The sequence below is a fragment of the Mesoplodon bidens genome (genome assembly GCF_964165515.1).
Source record: "Mesoplodon bidens genome assembly, chromosome: 2".
NCBI classification, from domain to species: domain Eukaryota; kingdom Metazoa; phylum Chordata; class Mammalia; order Artiodactyla; family Ziphiidae; genus Mesoplodon; species Mesoplodon bidens.
Genome location: NC_138177.1, coordinates 170792883 through 170816567, shown reverse-complemented (window position 1 = coordinate 170816567; position 23685 = coordinate 170792883). Strand labels below are relative to the sequence as shown.

General features: G+C 37.2%; 1 protein-coding gene across 17 annotated transcripts in view; it reads right to left on the bottom strand.

The window, feature by feature from the left end:
- The window catches only part of EIF4G3 (eukaryotic translation initiation factor 4 gamma 3), a 374779-nt gene that overhangs the window by 157746 nt on the left and 193348 nt on the right, over positions 1–23685 (bottom strand). For 10 of the 17 annotated variants that reach the window (XM_081224467.1, XM_081224470.1, XM_081224463.1 and 7 more), the window contains 4 exons: positions 21484–21516; positions 9576–9755; positions 8669–8783; positions 764–861 (listed from right to left, as the gene is read on the bottom strand). In XM_081224467.1, coding sequence (XP_081080593.1) covers positions 764–861; positions 8669–8783; positions 9576–9755; positions 21484–21516 — 426 coding nt within the window. The remainder of the gene's footprint in view (positions 1–763; positions 862–8668; positions 8784–9575; positions 9756–21483; positions 21517–23685) is intronic. The other 7 variants (XM_081224469.1, XM_081224475.1, XM_081224461.1 and 4 more) reach the window with 1 other exon arrangement.

Here is a 23685-nt window from a genome sequence, read left to right as displayed (position 1 = left end):
AGAACCAAAGTTCTGAACCTCATTAATTTTTATTAAATGAGAGTACTTGCAAGAGTATTGCTATGATGTCACTCCCACCTATTTTATCTGTGTGAATGTGGGAAGCTCTTATAAACATCATTCATTTTGTGTGTTCTGATGGATAAAAGATTGCAAGCCACTGTTCTACAAAATATTCTGCAGTGCGTATTTCATATTACTGTACTCTTAATTCTCTTGGGCCTGCCTGACTAGATAGAGGCAAAGCCTCTGTAATTTATTTAAAACAATTACATTTTCTAAATTCTGCTTTGTTTCTTAAAATAAATATATTCTATAGGAAAGATTTTTCTTGCTGTCCTTAATACTATGCCCATTTTCTCTTGTGCTATTTTTCCCCTGTCAATTCACGTTTGAATATAGAGCTGACTAGAACTAGAGTTAAAGGACAGTAAGGATGTGAGAACCGAGCTCAAATTCCTCCCACTTAGTGAGACTTTAGAAGATTAAAGCTTCCTGTTCTGGAGCTGGATGGCATGTTGTCATTTAGCATAGCTAGCTCAGCGCGTGTTGAAAATTGATATTAAGCAAAGGGTACTTGCAACGTCTAGTTATATGTCCATACAAATCCTCCAGGTCTAGTGGTGAGGATATAAGGGAGCAATAAAAATTGGCAGTCATTTGGGGACTGAGGTGAATAATTATTACAGCTGTGGGTAAACTTATTTGATAAGTAAATGGACATTCAATTTTAAAGTGAGAAAACTTAATGAAGATCTCTTACTGTTTTTTTCTCTCTCTTGGCTGGAGGGGGCTGCTGCTGCGTAGGCACTATGATAGGTGCTGACTGATACACTGGCTGACTTGGGTAAAAAGGCGCTCCTAAAGAATTAGAAAAGAATGAAAAAAAGCATTCAGTTATTTTGTCAACCACTATAAGACTAGTAATGGCACTGTAAATCTAGACAATTCGTTTTTAAAAAAAGTAACAGACAAAAATAAGCATTCTTCTTGCTCAGCTCTTTCCACCAGCTTCCCTCCAGCTACTGAAGTGGTCAAGGAATGATTCCCAAACAGTCATAAGCATCTATCTTTTCTTCAGCATCCACTATAAAAACAACTAAATAAGGAACTCCTGAAGACTGCCACCAGAGTTACTGCTTAAAAAAAAACATCTATCCTGGGGGCCCACTGCCTCCAACCATGATTCTCAAAGGTTTGTGTGGATATGTCTTGTGTGTGGGTTTGGTCAGGGGCAGGAGAATATATCTCATCATCTTGGGGGTTGGGGTGGTCTAATTCTTCTCCTTACTTATGGAGAACCACTGCCACAGGGAGCTACCATTTAGGTTTGGCGAATGTCCTACTGTTGGGGCTGATAACAAGCAGCCTAAAGATAAAGTCCAGCCACTAGGAATCCAGGTTCCAAACTACATTTTCTACCATTCTCAAACTCCACACCTTTGCTCTAAGGTATAACGTATTCCTATCCCTTGAGTACACCAATCTCTTCAACACTGTTCATGCCTATGACTATACTGCCCTTCTGCCTGAAATTAACTTCTACCTACCCACCTCAATGAATCCTTTTTAACTTTCAAAACTTTGACTATTATTATAATTACTATTAAACCAGAGTGCTTATAGCAGAGGTGGTAAGAAGGGGTCAGATACTGGATATTTTTGAAAGTAGAACCTCCAGACTTGCTAAGGGATTAGATGTGGGTGTGAGAGAAACAAGTGTCAAGGAAAATTCTTAAGGTCTGTCTGAGCAAGTGGAAGGATGGAGGTACTATTTACTGTGTTATTTATTTATTTACTGAGATGAGGAAGAGTACAATTTAGGGCAGAAAAATCAAGAGCTCAATTTTGGACATGTAAAGTTTTGACATTCTTATTAGACTTTCAAACAGAGATATCAAGTAGGCCAAAAGAGACACAAGTCTGGAGTCAGAGAATAGGTATCCATTTTGGAATTAGACTATACGGACAGTATTTAAACCATGAGACTGGGTAACTCAGGAAATGAGTTCAAACAGAAAAGAAGCCCAAGAACTAAACTTTGAAGCACTCTATGCTGTTTATTTATTTATTTATTTTAATAGTGACCTTTTTTTGGTGGCGCTGCATTGCTTGCAGGATCTTAGTTCCCTGACCAGGGACTCAATCTGGGCCCACGGCAGTGAAAGCACAGAGTCCTAACCACTGGATCACCATGGAACTCCCAAGGCACTCTATGTTGTTTAGAGGTCACAGATATGAAGAAAACCCAGCAAAGGAGATGAATGGTCCAAGAATGGGCAGAGTGCTTAACTATGTCAAATGGTACTGGGAGGTCAATTAAGATTTAGCAAAGTAGAATTCACTGGTGACCTTGACAAAAGTTGTTTGGGTGGGGGTGGAGGTGTGCATCCTTATCTGTCTTCAGAAAATGAAGACAGTGAGTACAGACAGCTCTTTTTCTTAAGTCTTAAAGGGGGCTTCCCTGTTGGCCCAGTGGTTGAGAGTCCGCCTGCCAATGCAGTGGATGCAGGTTCATGCCCCGGTCCGGGAGGATCCCACGTGCCACAGAGCGCTGGGCCAGTGAGCCATGGCCGCTGGGCCTGCGCGTCCAGAGCCTGTGCTCCGCGACCACAAAAAAAAAAAAAAAAAAAAAAAAAGTCCTAAAGGAAGCAGAAAAATGGGCTATAGGTGGACAAAAATATGAAGTAAAAAAAAACCTTTTTTTTTTTAAAAGATGGGAACGAAACAATATACCGTATGCTGATAAAACTAATCCAGCAGAGGGAGAAAAAAAAAATGATAATGTAGGAAAGAGAGAAGAGAACTGCTAGAGTAACAGCCTTAAATGGGTACATATATGATGGGTGCACAAGTGATGATTAGCCTTTAGTGGGAGAGATGGATAGCAGTCAAAGTAACAAGAAGGAAAGAAATGTGTATGAAGATAGTTAATACTGGTAAAATCCTTGGTACTTTAGTAAAAAGTCAAATAATGTAGGCTCCATTATCACTGTCATCATCAACATCTTCACCATCCCCACCATCATCATAATAATAATCCTCAAGTGGAAATTTCTCGGAAGCACTATGATTTGCAGTATCAGAACTCTGCAGGTATCAATCAGGTTTCGAGAATCAGATTTGGAAAAGAACTAAACAGGGCTGATGTAAACAGCATGACTAGGATTTGAGTAAATTCAAAGACAAAAACACATTAGCTATCCTCTAATAAGTGAGCAAAGTATTATCAAAGCAGAGCTCAAATAAGCAATTCTATACTACCATATACGTCACTAGCTCCAAAACTCACAAAACAACCCCCTAAAATTGGTTTCGAATGCTGTTACACAAGCAATACAATTGGCTCACCTTGCCTTTTTTTTAAGCTAAGTGAAATAAGATCCAAAAGGTAAAACATCACTTAAAAAAAAAATCAGGGCCTCCCTAGTGGCGCAGTGGTTGAGAGTCCGCCTGCCGATGCAGGGGATACGGGTTCGTGCCCCGGTCTGGGAGGATCCCACATGCCGCGGAGCTGCTGGGCCCGTGAGCCACGGCCGCTGGGCCTGCGCGTCCGGAGCCTGTGCTCTGCAGCGGGGGAGGCCACAGCAGTGAGAGGCCCGCGTACCGCAAAAAAAAAAAAAAAAAAAATCAGATTCTTCTAATGAATCAGTTCTGAATCAACATCATTGGGGCAGAGGCTGATGTATAATATATGCACAATAAATACCAGCTGAATAAACCTGGCAGAATAGGATAATCTCAATATAGTGGGGAGTTAAACACTAAATTAGTAAAACATTTAGTCAACTATGGACCCCAGCAGAGCAGGCCTTCTGCCCTACCAAACAACAGTCTTTTTTTTTTTTAATAATCTAATCCAACTTCTTACATAGGCAGGGACATTTAAAACATTTATTTTATTCTATTAAAAATGTGAATCACTTTTACATACCATTTATCAGGCAAGTTACTTAATGTCTCTGGAACTCTTATTCATGGAATGAGGTAGGTTTGTCTAGATCAGGAGGCCCAAATTCAGCTTAATACCATTTATTTTGTAAATAAAGTATTATGGGAAGACACCCACAAACAACACTTTATCTACTCTCTATGGCTGGTTTCCCACTACTATGGCAGAGCTGAATGGTTTGGGTTAAAGGTGGGTGTGGGGATGGGATCCTAGTTCTGCAAAGCCTGAGATATTTACTATATATGGTCCTTTACAGAAAAAGTTTGCTGACTCTTATTCTATATCAGTGGTTCTCCTAACCCCAATCTATATAAAAGGTGCCAATGATATACGGCAAAATATATACAATAATAACCATGAAATACACACATACACACACAACTACAGGCTTGCCAACTTGACATTTTTGGAAAGGACTGTTCCTTTTTTGAAATTGTTTCAGTCTTACTCTTGTGTTCTTAAAACAGCCTTCCTATAGGAAATGATACAGTAAGTAGCAGTTTGCTTTAAAAGTCTTATTGGCAAAATTTTAAATGTAATAGTCATGTATGTTTCTTCCTTTATTTTACTTTACTTTATATTTCACTTGCCCAGGATACTGAAAGATAATGGGAACAACTGGTCTAGTCAATATTTAGATTTCATCTCATTGGCAAAACCCCAAGCACAAACATCACACAGATAAGTTCCTGAAAGGCATGGAGAATACCTCAACATCTACATTCCACAGAATACTTAGCACAAATGTCTTACACATTCCAGGTCTTCCAAAACCTTTCAAAACCTTCAATTTCCCATAGAAACAAAGATAAATATAGTGGTTAAATATGCAGGCTGGCGCATAAAAATCAATTTATCCCATAATATACCCATAATAATAATGTATTGCCGCTCTGCGAAAACACAATCAAACTGAATTTGAGGTGCCAAAAAAGTTTCCCACCTACACACACTACGGGGAACAATGACTCCCTCAGCTCTTACGAGCTGAACAAGGTGCCCAAGCCCCCACAGAGACTCAGGGAAAGAGTGGAAAGAAGATGACAGAAGGAAAGAGAAATGACATGACAGAGTGAGAAAAAAGGAGAGTATATACTGGCTTGAAGTAAGAGAGAACGGGGCCATCTACCACTGTAAAGTCTCCATCTTCTTTTTCTTCCTCAACATCACTGCCACCATCAACCACATCCCTTTGCTCCCAAAACTATGCTTTTCATCTTGGGCGATCACCCTCTAGGGTTGGCCTGGAAATAATTTCAGTCTCCATGAGGTATTTCTCATGTAACAGGCAACAAAATATTTAAGAAGCACTGACAAGAGGAAAACTGAAAAGTGACACTGAGCAAATACTATTCATTAGTTATTTTTCCTCAACACTATAGAAACACTGCAAAAATTATACAGAATTCTATGATCCTAGTTACTGAAATTCAATGTAGTTAAGAATATTTTTTGAGAACCACTGTTCAAGGTTTAAACCAAGTAGGGGAGTAAACTGTTAGTATGCAGGAGTGAAGTGCAAAGTTAAGGATGAAGAACTAAGAACTCTGGGGGGAGAAAAGCCCACCCAACTCACAAACTCCAGCAGTAGAGCAAGAAGGAACAAGTCTTGGATTCATTCCTCGCCAGTTCAGATAAAGGAAGGTCCTCTGCCCTAGAAGAAAGGACTCCTGCTTTGGAACACAGAAGTAGGATCCCATCCCCAAACCCACCTTAAACCCAACCCAAGATCAGGACAGGAGAGATGAAGAGGAAAGGGGAGGCATCAGGATCAGAGGGAAATTAAGAAATGGAAGTGAAAAGGTAAGAGAAGGGGAGATCCCAAGAAAAGGAAACAGAAAGGGAATGTTTATGGCTTCTACACCATAAGACCAAGGCAATATAGCTGGAGGACCTATAATTGATGGGAATGATTAGATTTCAACTTTTGATTCTGATAAAAACATACTAACTAGTGACAGGCTTTAAAACTAAAACATATGCCCCAATAACAAAAAGAACCTAAACTTCTATCAGCAGAGAACTAGATTATGATTTATTCTTAAAATGGAATACTATGTAGCTTGAAATTCTATAGGCAATGAAATGGAAAGATGTCCATGAATATGTTGAGATGGGGAAAAAAAAACAGGTTTTAGAACATTAAAAATAGTATGTGCCCATTTGCATTAAAAATTATTTAAATATCAATGAAAAAAATATGTTTCAATCTGTTAAATCATTATTTTTTTAGGGGGTAAGGAGGGACAAAAATTGGTTATTTCAACTTTTTATGTCCTACATTATTTGTATTTTTCATCAACTTGGTTACTTTCATAATGAAAAACTATCTTAAGATCGTCTTTCTAATCTTAAGGAAACTAGGAAAACAGTGTTTTAATCTAGGTGATGAACTACCTACTCAATGTCTATTGGATCTATGGAAGAATTTCCTGGGGAAGAAAGAATATCTATCAAAAGGAACAGACATCAGCAATATCTGAGATACAACTGCACCTCAGTCTATTGCTTTTTTGTAAAAATAAATAAATATGGCTTATATATAAAAGAAATAAATAAAACCAAAACGTTATAATACTGTGTATACACATCATCAAAATATTTCTCTACTAGTAAACTCATCTGTATTGTTTCCATATATACTGCAGCAGTAGTTTCAAGAGCAAGAAAGAGGGCTGGCACAGACTTATAATGATGATATTTTCTGAGTCAAAAAATCATTTATGTGATCCGTAAATAAACAGTAGACTAAAATTCAGTGAGAAACCTTTCAAAATAATTTTGTAAATTCGAAGATACAATTGCATTCCCTTTGCAACATGGATTTGAAAGAGAAATACTGTTAATTTGAGCATGTTTACTCTGATAGATAATCTCATCTTAAAGTTTTTCTGTTCAATAAATTCTAGATAACAACAACAGCCAATTTTACACCTCAAAATAATTTTAATTGGATTTAAATTTTCAGAGCAAGTACCAATACAAAGGCACTAGACTTGTGTGAAAACTGTGCCTTAAAGCTAAGTTCAAGGGATGCACAAGTACCTCAACAGTACTGACAATATTCTATGTTAAAGCTGGGTAATGTGCATATATTATTTTCCTTTTAAACATATGTGTAAACATGTATTATTCTGAAAATATCAAGTATTTCTTAGTAAAAATACCACTTAATAAAGCCATGTTAAATAAACATATATATTTGAGACATTTAATGAAGTTTTAAAGTATATCATTTTGAAATAGCAGTTTCACAAGTAACAGAAAGGTTTTCCTTTTCTAAAAGAAGTAAAGCTAGTTAACACTTGGTTGCTTTGCCTATTTCACCTCAAAACCTAAAGGAAACCTTCTTGGGTTATTCTAATACCCATCAATTATTCTATAAAGGTTTTTAACTGAGCCACTAATCCCAATGTTAGGAAATCAGTTAGTGGATACATGTTTATCTAGGGTGGGTTACCATCTTAAAAGAACAAGTTAAAATTTTAATATATCCTTGCTGTAATGGAAAAGAGCGATGCTTACTGAATTTTTTTTAAATAATTATTTTTTAATTAATTAACTAATTAATATTTTTGCTGGGTCTTCCCTGCTGCGCACGGGCTTTCTCTAGTTGCGGTGAGCAGGGGCTACTCTTCATTGCAGTGCATGGGCTTCTCATTGCGGTGGCTTCTTTGGTGCAGAGCACGGGCTCTAGGTGCGCGGGCTTCAGTAGTTGTGGCATGTGGACTCAGTAGTTGTGGCTTGCGGGCTCTAGAGCACAGGCTCAGTACTTGTGGCGCACGGGAGTAGTTGCCCTGACACATGTGGGATCTTCCCAGACCAGGGCTTGAACCCATGTCCCCTGCATTGGCAGGCGGATTCTTAACACTGTGCCACCAGGGGAGTCCCCTTACTGAATCTTAAAGTTTAACTTTTCTAGTATTTGCTGATTTTATCACTTATAATTCGCCTTCTAAGGAAAAAAAACAAGTGTGGTATGTAGTAGAAATTTACTGAATAAAATAAGTAATTTTCATTACTCCTTAGTTTAGTATCGGTTCACACACCAAGTATAAGCTTGGTGCTTGCTTCTCTACATTAAAAATACTTGTAATTTTTCAAGGCATTTCCATTTAACTAATCCTCAAAACCTCCCCATGACACAGATCTTACCAAAATTTTGCAGAAAAGGAATCACAGGTATACTGAGTTAAATTCAGTCATCCCATGTATATTCTCTAAGTGCCTACCAGTCACTGTTCTCTAGGTGCTAGGGATATAGCAGTAAACAAAACAAATAAAATTCCCTGCCTTCGTGGATATTACATTCTAGTGAGAAAACATTAACAAATGTTTTGGTAAATGGTGGTAAATGCTTAGAAAAAAAGAAATTATGGAAGGGAGATAAGGTGTATTTATGCATTCAGCAAAAATCCAGCAACAATCTAGGTAATCATGAGCCAGCAGCAGACATCAGACTCTTGAGACATGGGCTCTTTGCAACAGAATTACCAGCTCCTTCAGAAGGTGTCATTAACTAAATACGTTTCTATAATATTCTTTCCTTGTAAGCCACTCGAAAAAAAAAAAAAGCTTTCAGGTCAGAACTGTTTGCAACATTTTATTTAAAAGTCTTTCACACCACCAAACCTCACTACCTAACTGACCTGCCAAACAACAAAATGAAATAAGCACAACAAACTAGCAGAAAATTGCCTAATTTTTCATACTTACCATAAGCACTGGGGAAGTCCCCGGGTCCCGGTCCAGGATAAAAAGGACCTGGCCCTGGTGGCTGAACCGGATACTGCTGTGGGGGCCCAACATACGGAGGGCCACTATGACGGTACTGCAAGAGAGGGGTTACAGACATTTAGGAAGTAACATGAAGGTAGCTCACTATGGAAAAATAAAGGTGTGTGTGTGTGTGTGTGTGTGTGCGTGTGCGTGTATGTGTGTGTAAGAGAATCATTTAAAGGAGGTAAAGCCACTGTTAAACACATTCAAAACACCTGCTTGCCATTAAGATGCAATGAGTAGATAGACAACAAGGATTTACTGTATAGCACAGGGAACTATATTCAGTATCTTGTAATAACCTATAATGGAAAAGAACTGAAAAAAATGAATATACATATGTATAACCAAATCACTTTGCTGCACACCTGAAACTAACACAATATTGCGTATCAAATATACTTCAATTAAAAAAAAAAGATGTAATGAGGATGAAAAAAAAGGTGTGCCTTAGGTAAAGCCATACAGCAAATCAGGGCACAGGTAGACATCAGCTCATTGTAAAGTTATTTCAGGCTGATAGCTTTCAATGACACTGAATGGTATTACTAGAACAGGTAGTTATGGACTCTATTTTAGAGCAGCTGGTTGTGGGTAACAGATTGGGAGAAAGCTAGGATATAAAAACAATTTCTCTATCATCTTAGAAAATTTTAAGAGATGAAGAAATATCTCCTTATGATATTATGAAAAATGACAAAATGGCTTAGACTTATATCCAACAGAAAAGTTCACACATCACTAAAAACCAAAGCTACAAGCCACCCTCCCTGTTCCCTCTGATGAGAAGCTGAGTTAATCCCCACTCTGCTGATGGACCACACGGATCTGAGAAATACTTTACCTGTGGTATACAGTACTGAGGACCCTGGGGCACTGGGTACGGCATGGGCAGGTGGTTAACCATCATGATGTGCTGATTGGCCTGATACACTGCAGTGGGTGTCTGTGCACCAGGACGAATGGAAGGACTGCTGTTCGGGATGGTAGCTCTAGGAGGCTGTATTTGAGGCCTCTGGAAAAACTGAGGAGGGGAGAAAAATATATATATACATTTTTTTTTTTTTTTACAAAGGGCAGTATGTAAATTTTACTATCTTGAGCTTTCTCCTTTTTTCCACTTATAAAAATCTTATCAACTTGAATTAGAAATACAACATACATAAAGAGAGACTTAATTGCCTATATCTGGGTTCACAAAAAGCATTCCACATGAGGCATAGCCACACCGATTCAGGCTTTGATCAATGCTGTCACTCATTTGAAAACGGTAGGGCAGCCTCACTTTTAAAATGAAATCTCAGCTAATTTAAACTAAAAATTCCATACCATAAATTATTAATTTTAAAATGTGTGGTAAAATATAACAAAAGGGGTAGTTGGTATCTCTCTAAAAGTTGTTCTGTTGTATAAAAGCATTGCTTCTTCCATAAAGAGTAGATAGCTCATTATCAACTTATTAAAAATTTAAGTAGTCCCCTAAAAAACTACCATTCAAGTCATTTATAAAGTATTTAGAATAACAATAAATCTTTCTGGACATTAAAATTTTCATCTCAGTTTATCAAGGTCAAATTAAACTAAAACCATCTGTAGGGTTGTCACACGCTAATTGTCACATGATACGAAAAGCCTTCATTTTGCAAATAGTGGCAATCTCATACTAAACTGAACCCAATTTTCTTTTCTCAAATAGTTTGCAATAAAAGTGGAAAATCTAGACAGGCTTGAGAATGGTCTGGAAGGAGCACATCTCAAATCTTTCAAATGGTAACCAGTACTTGTGGTTGTTTATGGTTTTCACTGCAGGCTTAAAAGCCTTGAAACAATATACCAATAGTAAATTCCCACTGTGAATGCATGTATTCATCAGCAGACAATCAATCTCACTCTAATAATAATAATAAGATAATAGAGAAATAAAGAGGCCATGCAGAACCAGTAGTTTGTTACCTGGATGGGTCTGAATCCTCCCTTCAATTATGAAGCAAGAAAGCAGCAGGAAACAGAAAGAAAGCCAATGGAAAAGCTTATAGATCAGTAGGAAGGGGTAGGACATAGCATGCAGCTCAACAAAAATATCTTTCTATTTAGTAATAATAGGAGAAGAAAGAAGATTAGAAAATCAGAATGACAATTCTCTACTTGAGAATTCAAGGGCACATGGAATTGAAGAATCGAATGACATTTAATCGAAAGTAAGTAAATCCACTGGCAAAAATATTCTAATAGTAGCCAAAAGTATTAACAGCTTGAAAGGAAATGTATGCTTAGTGGACAAGTACCATTGGAACTACTGATTCCTACTCTTAGCTCTCCCCCATGATATGACTCAGCATTAGTTACCTAGCATCTCTAGGATCTGCTCTCCATCTTCAATGGAGATGAGAGTTAACAGTAGAAGTGCCATTTGTTACTTTTAAGTTTGCAAAAGTCCTAAGAAATACCTAAACCTTTCAACTTTTACCAAGCTCCACATGACAGAAACTTGCTCTTTTCAATTAACCAGGTATATAAGAGGCCACTTATAGCTTTAAAATGGGGAAATATAGTAATACTCTAAAAATGCTGTCTAGCTCCAAAATCTCTTGAGTTGTCTCACAATTCCAGACATGAGTGTTGCTAGTGGTCCAAATAACTGCAAGTTTGACCTTTGGGCCCACTCAGGCCTTATCATGTCCTACTCTAAAGCATCAAGCTACCCACAGGTGGTAGGAAGTAACTTGTCATCTTGTGCTGAATTGGAAGAATTGGGATCCAGTGCCCAAGGCTCATCCCCATTCAGCCCTCATACCCCAAGGGAAAGAAAGCCCTAAAGAGGGTAAGTCACAGAAAAGCAACAGAGAGTAAGGTATAGCAGGAGAATGAAGTGAATGGGGAAAGCAGATGGGGGAAACTACAGAGCGTAGTTGGTGAAGATGAAAAGAAAATACAAGAGGCAAGGGTGATATCATAGGAACCTGGGTTGGGTCACAATGACAGCAATAGTCTTCAAGTTATCTCCACGGACACAGTTTTGGTGACAGACACAAGAATTTCTGTCAGTTGCAACCAGGAACACTGGACTAGTAAACTTTCCAGGCTAGACTTCACTTTTCCTAATTATACAGCAGACAGAATCTATTATTCATCAATGTGAGCTGTGAACACATTTCAGGAATGAAGTTAACCATTTTTATAACTCGGTGTATATATCACAGGAGCCACAAAACTGCAACAGGACTCGAGGAAAGGAGGGTCATTCATCTGGCTCAACTTACTGAGCACCATGAGATGTCAGACACCGTGGATAAAAAGATTAATTCTGTAAGAACCTTTTCCATGAACTCTAGAGGGCAGGCAAGACAAGGAGAATATCAAACGGATACAGGTGATGATCCACTGTGGTTATATTATCAACAAATTTTGTCAGAGTACTTATTGCCTTAAGACACATGGTGTTACGGGGAGGTGAGGGGGAGAGAGAGAGAGGAAACTAGTCCGTTAACTTATGCAGAACAAGAAAAATAGACATGGGTAAAGTTTTCCCATAAATACTTCTCTCACCACTATTTTCCAACTGTTCTGCTGGAATTTTTAACCAGCCTGTCTAGAATAACTGAGATTACATTTTATGCAAGGAGATTTCTGAATAGGATAAGACTGTTTACTTAAGCTGCTCTGAAAGAGAAACAAACAAATGTTTCTAATGATACTCTTAATATCAACATACAGCCAAGCCAGTAAAACACAAAATTTGTGGTTATGTGGACATACCATATTTTTTTTTTATAAACTAAGATTTCAGCTTTGAAGCTAAGTAGAAACTTGTATTAAACAGGAACACTAAATAACAACAATGAAGACTCATATAGCACTTTAAGCTACCAGGTATCACTCTAAACTCTTCATATATATCAATATATTAAGTTATCCTCACAACAAACCTCTAAGGCAGGTACTATTTTTAACACCACCATTAGATATATGGGGAAACTGAGGGACAGGGAGATTAAGTAACTTGCTAAAGGTCTGCCATGTGTAATTTAAACACATTCAGGTTCTGGGCCTGTACTTTTAACTGTTACACACTCTAACTCTCATGAAATGGAACACCCCTCATAATTTCAAACAAGTGACATCAGTCAGAAGAAATCTTTTCTTTTCAAAGGCTGAAGGGATATGGCAGGACGTTTATCAAAGTACACTGATGGGTAGCAGATCCCTCAATCATAATTGATTTCTGGTAAGAAAAACACTCCATCAGCCACCTCATGAAATTCATGTTTATCATTCAGGAAAACAAATTTCTCCTACCTACAAGATTCTAATTCTCTATCTCCCTTAGAGTAACTGAAACTTGTTCATATGCTTTTTTATCCTTGGTACACTTAACAGGCCTACTTTTACTCAACTTCACTCACTGCACTAGGATTTTTACTATGACAGGCTATTTGGAGCTTGTCTTTCCCTTTATAAAGTACACCATTTCTCCCTCCCTCTCTCTCTTTCTCTCTCACTCTCAGTCACACAAACACACACACAACACATGAGGTTCTAGTATCTCCAGGATTAGAAAAGGTGTAACGGTTGGACATGCAAAGAAATAAAAAGAAATGGATTCTCTTTTTTGTACTCCCTCCTAACCATTCAATTGTAAATATAGAATTAGATTTAATAGTCAGTAGGCATGGCAGCAAACCACAGCTTATTGAAAACAGTGTGTGGATGTGAACAGGCTTTCCCAAACTGCTTGCAATGCTTCTGAATCCTTTTTCCTTTCCACTGAGTGCTGAAGAAACATTAAAAGAATCAAACTATCCTGTTTTGGAAGGACAGTACAGGCCATTTAGTCTAACCATATACTTAAAGTTTGAATCTCTTATATGACATGTCTTTGAGGTTATGAGACTTCAGCAACTCAGGACACAGTTCCATTTCATTGTTAAATGGAGTTCTGACACTGCAAGAGTCTCTCCTTCTACTGGCTCCAAATCTATCCCTCTGTACCATCTACCCTCTGGTCTGACATCTATCCCCAAAAAATCACATCAAAGTCAAATCCTTCCTCTCCAGGAGTGACAAACCTCTGAGTTATCTGAAGACTGCCATCACTGCCAACTTACACATCACCATTTTTTGTTGCAAGCCAATCACCACCCTCCACCCCCTCTCCTTCCAAACAAGATTTTTAAATTCCCTAACCAGCTAACTCTTTTTTCTCAATCTTCTCCCACTGTTCAAAGTTCTCAAAGTAGAGAGCCAAACCTAAATATCCGGGTCTGCCCAGACCATACCAGGCCCTCATTGAATAAATATCTGTTGCTGAATAAAGGAACAATATATCTCTTTTATTCTGGCCAACTCTGTTTACATTAATGAACAAGGATCACAGGATCACAGGAGCTCTTTTGTCAACCACATTTTACTACCAATTAGTACTGAGTTACAATCATCTAAAATTCTTTAATATTCTTTATATATAACCTGGCAATAAGTTATGCTCTTCATTTCTGTGTGTACTCTTATAGTTGTGTTTTGAAGTTCATATAGGAATCTAGTGTTTTATTCCTTTGAAAATTAATCTGGCTAATTTCAACCCATCATTTCAGATTACACAGATTTTTTTTTTTTGGATTCTAAATATATCATGCAATATCAAAACTACATGACCATCAGCAAATTTGACAGGCATGGCATTAATCCAAGTCACTGATAAAAAATGCTGAAACGGGACAGGTAAGGAGAAAAGAACCTTGTACAACGTAAATATCATCTCCAAACCTGATTTCAATCTGTTTAGTCTTTTATCTTTCAATGGTCCACTAGTATGTCAGGAAAACAGCAGAGGAAGATGACAGCCCTCATTTGAGGTGGTACTTTGGGTAGCTCCAAAGGGCTAGGATACATTTAAAACAGAGGGTGAATTTATAGGGTACTTAAGATTGCTGACCTTCACAGAAACACTCTAGAAGCAAGAAGGAAAAAGTTACCTCTTGGAAAATCCTTCTAAAGACGTAGTAATTATAGCTTTACCAAAGTTTCCTGGCCAATAACAATGGTAATAAATGCTTTTTGAAGATGCTGTTAATTTTTTTTTTTTTTTTTTTTTGGCCATGCTGTGCAGCTTGCAGGATCTTAGTTCCCCAACCAGGGATTGAATCCAGGCCCTGGCAGTGAAAGCACCTAGTCCTAACCACTGGACCACCAGGGAATTATCCAGATGCTATTAATTAGAATATATCATTTTCTCATGACTTTGCTCTCTTGAACCATCAAAAGACAAAAATATCTCTAAAAAACTATATAATAACCAGAAATTCTTTGAAAAACACCTATTCATTTTCAGTAACCAGAAAAAATCTTATTCAATCACATTAGTTCTTCCTATGTCAAAAACCACTGAGAACTTATTAATTTTCAAAGCAATAAAAACCATATGAAAACTATGTTTCTGAAATCCCTAGCTTTTTGCATATATAGTTCAACCTACTGGAGGGGTAAACAGTAAGAATCTCAATTAAGAATTTGTTAGGTTGGGACTTCCCTGGTGGCACAGTGGTTAAGAATCTGCCTGTCAATGCAGGGGACATGAGTTCGAGCCCTGGTCTGGGAAGATCCCACATGCCGCAGACCAACTAAGCCCGTGTGCCATAACTACCGAAGCCCCTACTCCTAGAGCCTGTGCTCCGCAACAAGAGAAGCCACTGCAATGAGAAGCCCGCACACCGCAACGGAGAGTAGCTCCCGCTTGCCAAAACTAGAGAAAGCCCGCACACAGCAGCTACAGAAGACCCAACGCAGCCAAAAATAAATTAATTAATTAAAAAAATTTTAGGCTAATATCTTTTTTAAAAAATTAAGTACTTAAAAAAATGTTAGTGCTATGATTTTCTGACAAGTCAGAAATGGACGAGTAGTAAAGACTCCATATAATGGGATATCATTCAAGTATCAATCAGATATTCTGCTGACTTACAACAATTTATAATGGTTATTCATGTAAAATTCTTTGTTTTCCTGCATGTAACACATATCATCACATAATTTAGATTTCACTAAGAATTAGGAAATGTAAGCCCTATAGCTGAACCATCCAACAGGTAGCCACTAGCCATATTTAGTTACTTAAATTTAATTTAAAATTCAGTTCTTCAGCCACAATGCACAATTCAAGCACTCAATAGTTACACGTGGCTAGTAGCTACTACAGTGAACAACACAGATACAGAAGATTTTCGTCATCACAGAAAGTTCTATTAGACGGTGTTACCGCAGAGGATTGTCAGATGGAGGAAAGAAACCCTTAAGGATTCTGTCAGGAAGAAGAAAGTGTTCTATCAGATCATAATGCAGAGTCTGGGAAACAAGCATCCTTGGAGAACGCTTCATTCATAGGTAAAAATAGCTTGGGAAAGGGGAAAGGTAGGCTGTCTCACTGCTAAAGGAAACTGACACTTCTCAAGGGCCTATTATGTGTCAGGCACTGTGACAGGCTGGTACTTTTATTCGCCACAATACCCTTAGGAAACATGCTGTTATTATAACACCTCAATATTACATCATTTGTAAGCATATTTTATCCATTTCACAGATAAGAAAGCTGAAGTCCAAGGTTAGTCTGCAGAAAAGGTTAGACTGAATCCCAGTTATGCCAACTCCCAACCTATATTTTCTTCACTGTCTCTGCTGCAATCCTACAACTCCTTGTGAGGAAGGAACCAGATAAAACTGCCCATCACTGGCCTACATCAAGCTCTGAAAAATACAAGAGTTATGGTGATGAGACTGCATAGATGCTTGGCCAGATTTCCTATCCATTAAACTCTGATATGCCAGGTCTGGTCCCAGAGGCAAACCCAAAGCCTTCATCTATTTTATTTTCCACATCTAAGAAAATGTCTAGAGCAATACAAATATTTCTCTACCAAGGACTCGGACTTCAAATGTAACAGCACAACTTGGAGAACAGAAACCTTTAGAGGTCATAATTGGAGGGAGGGGATAAACATAAGCCAGCTGTTTCTTTTTTTTAAATCTTTTTGCAAAAAGTACTACAATAGGAAAACATGCATAGTTTCAATGCTTGCCGCAGGTAACATACTCCTTGATGCCACACACTGTTTTTTTATGAAGCTTATTATTTGTTTAAGCTAAATCCAATTAATTTGAACACTATGTGAACTAAAATCACATACCAACATGCTGCAAAATGTTTTTGTTCCACAAACACTTTAAAATACCAATTCCCTGGTTTTCCTCATAATGCAAAGACAATTCAGCCATAGTATATAACCAACGCTTGTATTTCTTGTGAAATCCAAAAGTAAAATAAGGACAGGAACATAAGTAACTTTAAACCACAATTACACAAACTTCAATGACCAAAGACATGAAGTTAGTAACACAAGCCAGATCTACATTATACCAAGTCACTTGTTTTAATTCTGGGTGTACGTTCTGTTCTTTCAGTTTCTAATTACCTTGGGATTTTCAAACATCAGAATAAAAATAGTTGACATATTTCTAAAGCCAAGAGTGTTCTGCATATAAAATAACTTGGGACTACTTTCTTTTACCTTTGAAGAAAACTGTTATTCTAAGCTAAAGCTCTCTTCAGATTATAAAATACAAAAAGAATAGAACATCCTTATTAATCTAAAGAATCCCTGCAAAAGCCAAAAATTAATTGTACCAGGAAGATGATGTGGCTGACATAATACTAATTAGAACATGGTATCCCTGACTTGAGGGACCCAAAAAGATCCCTGGCTGGCCACACATAAAGATCTTCTAAATAAAAGCAGTTCCAAGAAACATACACATCCTATAGCAGTTTCTTGGTTGTATTAAACTAAAAATGTTTACCATCCAAAATCTTGTTATTTGTCTCATTTCAATTCTGATAACTTCATTTTACAAAGAAAAAATATATAGGTTCTAGATTACTAGATTATTAGTTTTCTTTTCCCAAGCAATTACCTTCAAATAGCTCATCTAAATAACTACTGATTTTTTTTTCTTTGCATCGTTTTGCCAACTAAAAATTGGCACTTGCCATCTGCCTCTACAAGGATTAAATCACAAGCTGCTGCAGCCGCTGACCTTCAACACACACTGAAAGGAGTTCAGGGTGGAGATGAGGAATGAGGCGCTCTGTGCTCCGAGAAAAACTGGCAGAACAGGCCTTTAGATAGATATTTTCAGGAGCTGATTTTATGAGCGCAATTCTTGGATCTCCTCGTATCTAGAAAAGCACTAAAATCCTTCACGGTGACGTCTGCTCCTCGTGACTAGCAGTAACCTTCACGAGACTAGCGGCAACCTTCTGCAAAAAATATGTGCTTGATTACACGTACTCCTCCTTCACCAAAATCACATATATAACCTACCTTCCCCCCCTCTACCTCTTTGGAGGAGTTTCTCAGAGCTTTCTGAGATGCTGTCTCCCAGGCTATAGTCCTCATTTTGCCCCAAATAAAACTGAACTCACAACGCTCACCTTGTGCATTATATTTAGTCAACAGTTTATAGAACCAATTGTTACTAAACATCCACGAGAAGTTATGTATTTACTATGGGACTTTAGAATCATCAATCATAGGAAACATCATCCAGCATCATATTATTTTGTAAAAAAAAATAAGATCAAAGCATGAAAGGACATATGATTGGAAAGGCAGTCACTGATGAATAATGTAATAAAGGAGAAATGAGAAATCTATTCACTAATTCTAACTAGTCAAGACTAACTCTAACCCTTGATTTAATTCTTTCTGGCCAAAGCAAACAGCCGAAGATGAAAAAACCATTTGGGCCTTCAACTTTTGAGTCTTAATCACAACAAACTAAAAATATCCCAGGACAAAGATGTTTTCCCTTAAAAAATATATTTTCTGTATACCACTCAACTTTTGTTATCAACTGTATTGCTTTCATTATGCAAGCCTCTATATGTCTTGTTTTGTATTATGAGCATTGAATCCATGCTTCTCCATGAACCTCTTAGGGTTTAGGTCTCTATGTGGCTTAGGTTTGAGGAGAAGATCTCTTAAATACAGCCTTCGGCCAGGGATTCTTACATGGGAACTAGTATCACCTCCACAGAGTGTATCTGGAAATGTAGGAAGGTGTATTTTGTTTTGTTTTTTAAATTGTCACTGGGGGAATTCCACTGGCATGTATGGCCCAAAAGTTGCTAAAGCAACTGCAATATACAGGGCAGTTTTTCATAACTGGTTATTCCATCCAAGATGCCAATACCAACTCCACAGTGAAATAAGCCAAACTGGCTCCTACATTCATGGATACAAGACAGCAAACTCTTCCTAACAGTGTACTCCATGCTGTTCCACAACACTGGTTCAACTACATGCTGCTCAGCAGTGTCACTTCAACCACACTCGCCCCTTCTCTATTTCTCCAAGGTAGCTACTGCAGCAGCCTGAGCCAAGGTTATGTATTTCCTTACTCACTTCATTCTGTGAGGTATAAGGAAAAAAATTTTAACTGTATTTAGGAAGGAAGAATACCAGAGTAAAAGTGGCCAGCCACCCGAAGTTTTTGTATCCAAAAGCAATGCTCTGGATTTATGCTGCATCTCAAGAACCCATCTTCAAGAACTAGTGTGGGGGGCTTCCCTGGTGGCGCAGTGGTTGAGAGTCCGCCTGCCGATGCAGGGGACGCAGGTTCATGCCCCAGTCTGGGAAGATCCCTCATGCCGCAGAGCGGCTGGGCCCGTGAGCCATGGCTGCTGAGCCTGCGCGTCAGGAGCCTGTGCTCCGCAACGGGAGAGGCCACAACAGTGAGAGGCCCGCGCACTGCGATGAAGAGTGGCCCCCGCTTGCCGCAACTAGAGAAAGCCCTCGCACAGAAACGAAGACCCAACACAGCCAAAAATAAATAAATTTAAATTAAAAAAAAAAAGGCACAGCTGGTATTCTTAAAAAAAAAAAAAAAAAAAAAAAGATTTTCCCAAAGATGACAATATATAAAGGCTTAAATACAACATCCCTATCTGAGGGCCACTGCAACTGAACCCAAATAATAGAAACAGCCTTATATGAAGGAGCTCAAAAACCTTTTTACCGAATCACTAGTTTCTTTTTAGTCTGCTTCTTAAACAGAGACCTTCCAGCTTTCTGTCAGGAGTAACTGGCTTTACCCCTGACTGAAATGTTAACCCTGCCTTTTTTATGGCCCTTGACTAGATCTGTTCCCAAAAAAAGGTATAATCAATCTTTTTACCTAAGAGATTATCTATTTTTTTTAATTATTAGTAATCTCATCCCCTAGATTCGTAGTATATGTCACTCTGCTAATCATTTTATTTGTATTATCTCATTTACTCTTCACATTAGTCCTGAGATGGTATTGATACTGTCCCCATTTTACAGATGAGAAAACTGAGGCTGAGAGCAGTAAGTAGATTGCCCAAGAACACCCAGTTAATAAGGAAGAGTTAAATCTAGGTCTAGCTGACATCAAAGTCCAAACTCTTAAAGTATTTTAACAATGCTATCTCTATCAAGTAAAAGATACCCCTGAGTTTTCTTTATCAAATCCAAAGAATTGCCATCCACTTCATATAACCACCTCTGAGTTCTCCTGCTAAATGTCTTTAACACCTCAGAATTTGCTTGGCTTTTACATCGTCCAAATTGGAAAGACTGTATTTTGAGAAGTAGAGCTTTGTATTAAATCACTGCTAGATAATGAAAGGCTTCAATTAAACAATAACCATTTACTCAGTAATAAGAATTCTAAATATGATACCACAGGTAAACGCTGGTAATATTCCTCTCATTTTATCAAACCATACCAAGTTGCATGACAATATTAAAAATAGCCAACACTTACTGGCTGCTTATTTTATGGTAGCTGACTTACATATATTATCTGTGATGTAAAGGGTATTTACCCCATTTTACATATGAGGAAACTGAGGCTCAGAAAAAGAACTGCTTCACTCAGCTGGTAGGTTACACAGTAGACTGGTAATATAAACCCAGATCTATCAGATTTAGAATTTAGTAGGCTCTTTCTACCACGGAATGAGAAAATGTTTCAGAACACTTTGGGGAAAAAACCCTGCAAGTCTTTTTCTTTCTCCCAAACCATCCCTTCTAGTATATTCCTGCTAAATAAACTAGTGTCTGCATAAACATTTTTGAAATTTTAATTTATACAATTACTTCATTTAAAAGAATAGGCTAAAAATATTAAAATTAAATAAGGTATCTATTTTCTATATACCCTAAGAATAAAGATAATTCTATGCAGCAAATGAATGTATATTATTGTTAATGAATCTGTTATTAGGTCTAAGTTAGTAACTGAGATTAAGTGGTTTTAGAAATACTAATGCTATTTTATACACATCAATACAAGTTACATCAGGATGTTAACAGAAAACCCTTAGAATGTTGCCTATTCCATTCAGTTAAATTTAAACTTAATACAGGTATCCACAAAATCTGTAAGGGCTTAATATATCTAAACATTTTCAAGGTCCTCTAAATTCAGAGCAACTATTTTTGGGAAAGTAAAAAAACTCTATTATTTTTAAACTGTGTAATAAACAGAAGGAAATTGGTTTGTTAATAACAAAATGCTGTGAAATACAAAAAGAACTGCATTACCTCAGACCGAAGCTACTCCAGAAAAGACTGGTTTGAGTGGGTCCATGGAATGGCAGCATTCTAAGAGTCAGAAACTACTAAAGCCCCCACCTATTAGTTAAGGGTAATAGTGAAGGGGCAAGGGTACAGTACCTGATGATGGGCAGGTCGAGGCCCCGCTGCAAACTGAGAAAAGGAGGGAAAACAAACACAAAAGGAAAGGCACAAAGAGTCAGAAACACCACAACAAAAACCAAAATGTCACACATTATGCCAAAAGAAATAAAACCCACAAGAAAAAAAAAACACAAACAGTCAAAGCTTTGCTGCAGGACAGTGACAGACAGGTACTGAGAGTCAAGAGGTTAACACCTCTACCAGAAATAGTTTGCCATCTATCAGCTGGGAGAGAAACAGCTAAGCTGTTAGGCACATAAAGGTGCTTCTCTGATAGGAATTTTTTTAAACCCTAAAATAAAGCAAAAGAAAGTTTGAAACACTAAGTGGTTATATTAAGACAAACATATGAAAAGTCAACTATGCTTACGCAACTGATATAACTAGAGGGAATGAGAAATGCTTTTACATTACAAGAAATAGCCAGGAGGTAATTATAATGTCCAGTAGGAAATAAAGAATGTAATAGGATGGATTTCAAATTTACTTAAGTTAAATGGATATCTCACACATGAAATGGAAATTTCAGTATCTTCCTTTGTTTCTTGGAGTTAAAGATTAAAATTTATCTATTATAAATATATAAGCATATATAAATATATATAAAATATATTTGTGATATATAAATATATGTAAATATATAAATAATTATATATATTTAAATTCAATTAACTAGTAATGTTTAATACCAGGCATATGAAAGCAAACAGTAGTAAAGAACATCATTCTGTAACATGAGTAATCAAAGCGGTACTATTATAAGCTCAAGAAGAAAAAAAGAGTAAAAGTCAAATCTCTCAATTACTATTTATACACAACAGCACAAGACTGTATACATGTACCTACTGCTATCTGATATTGAGAATAAAAGCCAAAGAAAACCTAACTTCTTAGCTAAATCATAGAGTACTTGAAAGCGGATAATACATATTCCAACTCTTACTTTCACTAACTTAGAATGGAAGAAAAAGCTTTTTCACCCATCAAATTTTAAATACAAAATCCCTAAGATCAAATAATTCTTCATCATAGCAAAATTGGGCTTCCAAAGTGATTTTACTAAAAAGAACAAAGGAATTATTCGGGCACGTAGAGTCATGTACTGGCTACCTACACATTAACTACTGAAACGTTAACCACCCTCTTTAACAGTTAACAGAAAATATTTAGTAAGCAGTTTTGAATGAAAACCTTACAAGGATTTTACTTAAAACATTAAAAAAGCTAAAATACATATTTTCCTTCAGTTGTTTGAGCCTTCCTTCCGTTAGCTCATTATAATGGGTAAACCAGACTGAAGATGAACTAAGAAACAAACCCTCATACTCAGAATTTAAGTTACCCACAATAGCATATGCAAGAGATTTGGAATTATTTCCTCCACTGCCATTACTTAATATAAAAAATTTTCAAGAAACTGCAGTGGGTCACAAGCCACAATGTAGGAGATGACTGAAGACAGCCCTATCAAGAATTTACCTTAGAAGCTAAAATGTATACCTATTATTCAAGTAATGAAAAGTACCTTAACATATTTTGAAGTTATTCAGTACAACTTAATGAGCTCTCCATGACCTGTACGATTAAAGTGTGTTAGCCAGCCATTATATCTGCTAACAACCATTGTAAAATAGTTTTTCAGAATGATGATAATGGCAGCTGCAGTTCTTGCAGAACATTTTCTCTTCAAAGAAACTGATGTCTTATATTTTCAGTTTTCCAACTATGAAAAGAACACAGATCAAACCTCTACCATGGACATCAAGCTTCAAGAATAGGTTAATACCACCCAGGTGGTATTAAAGTGTGTGTGGGGGGGTAGAAGTGAGATGTTTCTTCATGACACTTTTGAAGGAAATGGGAGAGAAGGGCCACGTTAAAAAATTAACCTTAGTACAGTAGTACCTGTCTTATCACTGTTCCACAGAAAGGCCCCATTTCAAAGGCTCTAAAATAAAAGTTGAAACTATATATTTGGAATGTTCCAGTCAAAAGAGAATTTTCTATGAGCAAGAGGACTACCTTACAAAATTACACTTATATTAAAAAAAAAGTTAGTGGGAAAGTATCCTAGTCTATTTTGCACTAGTCACCATTGGCTATTGAGTTTTTCATTTGTAATGACAATAGTCTTAATCCTATGGGTAACTGTAAGCAACAGAACAAACTGTAGTCGCT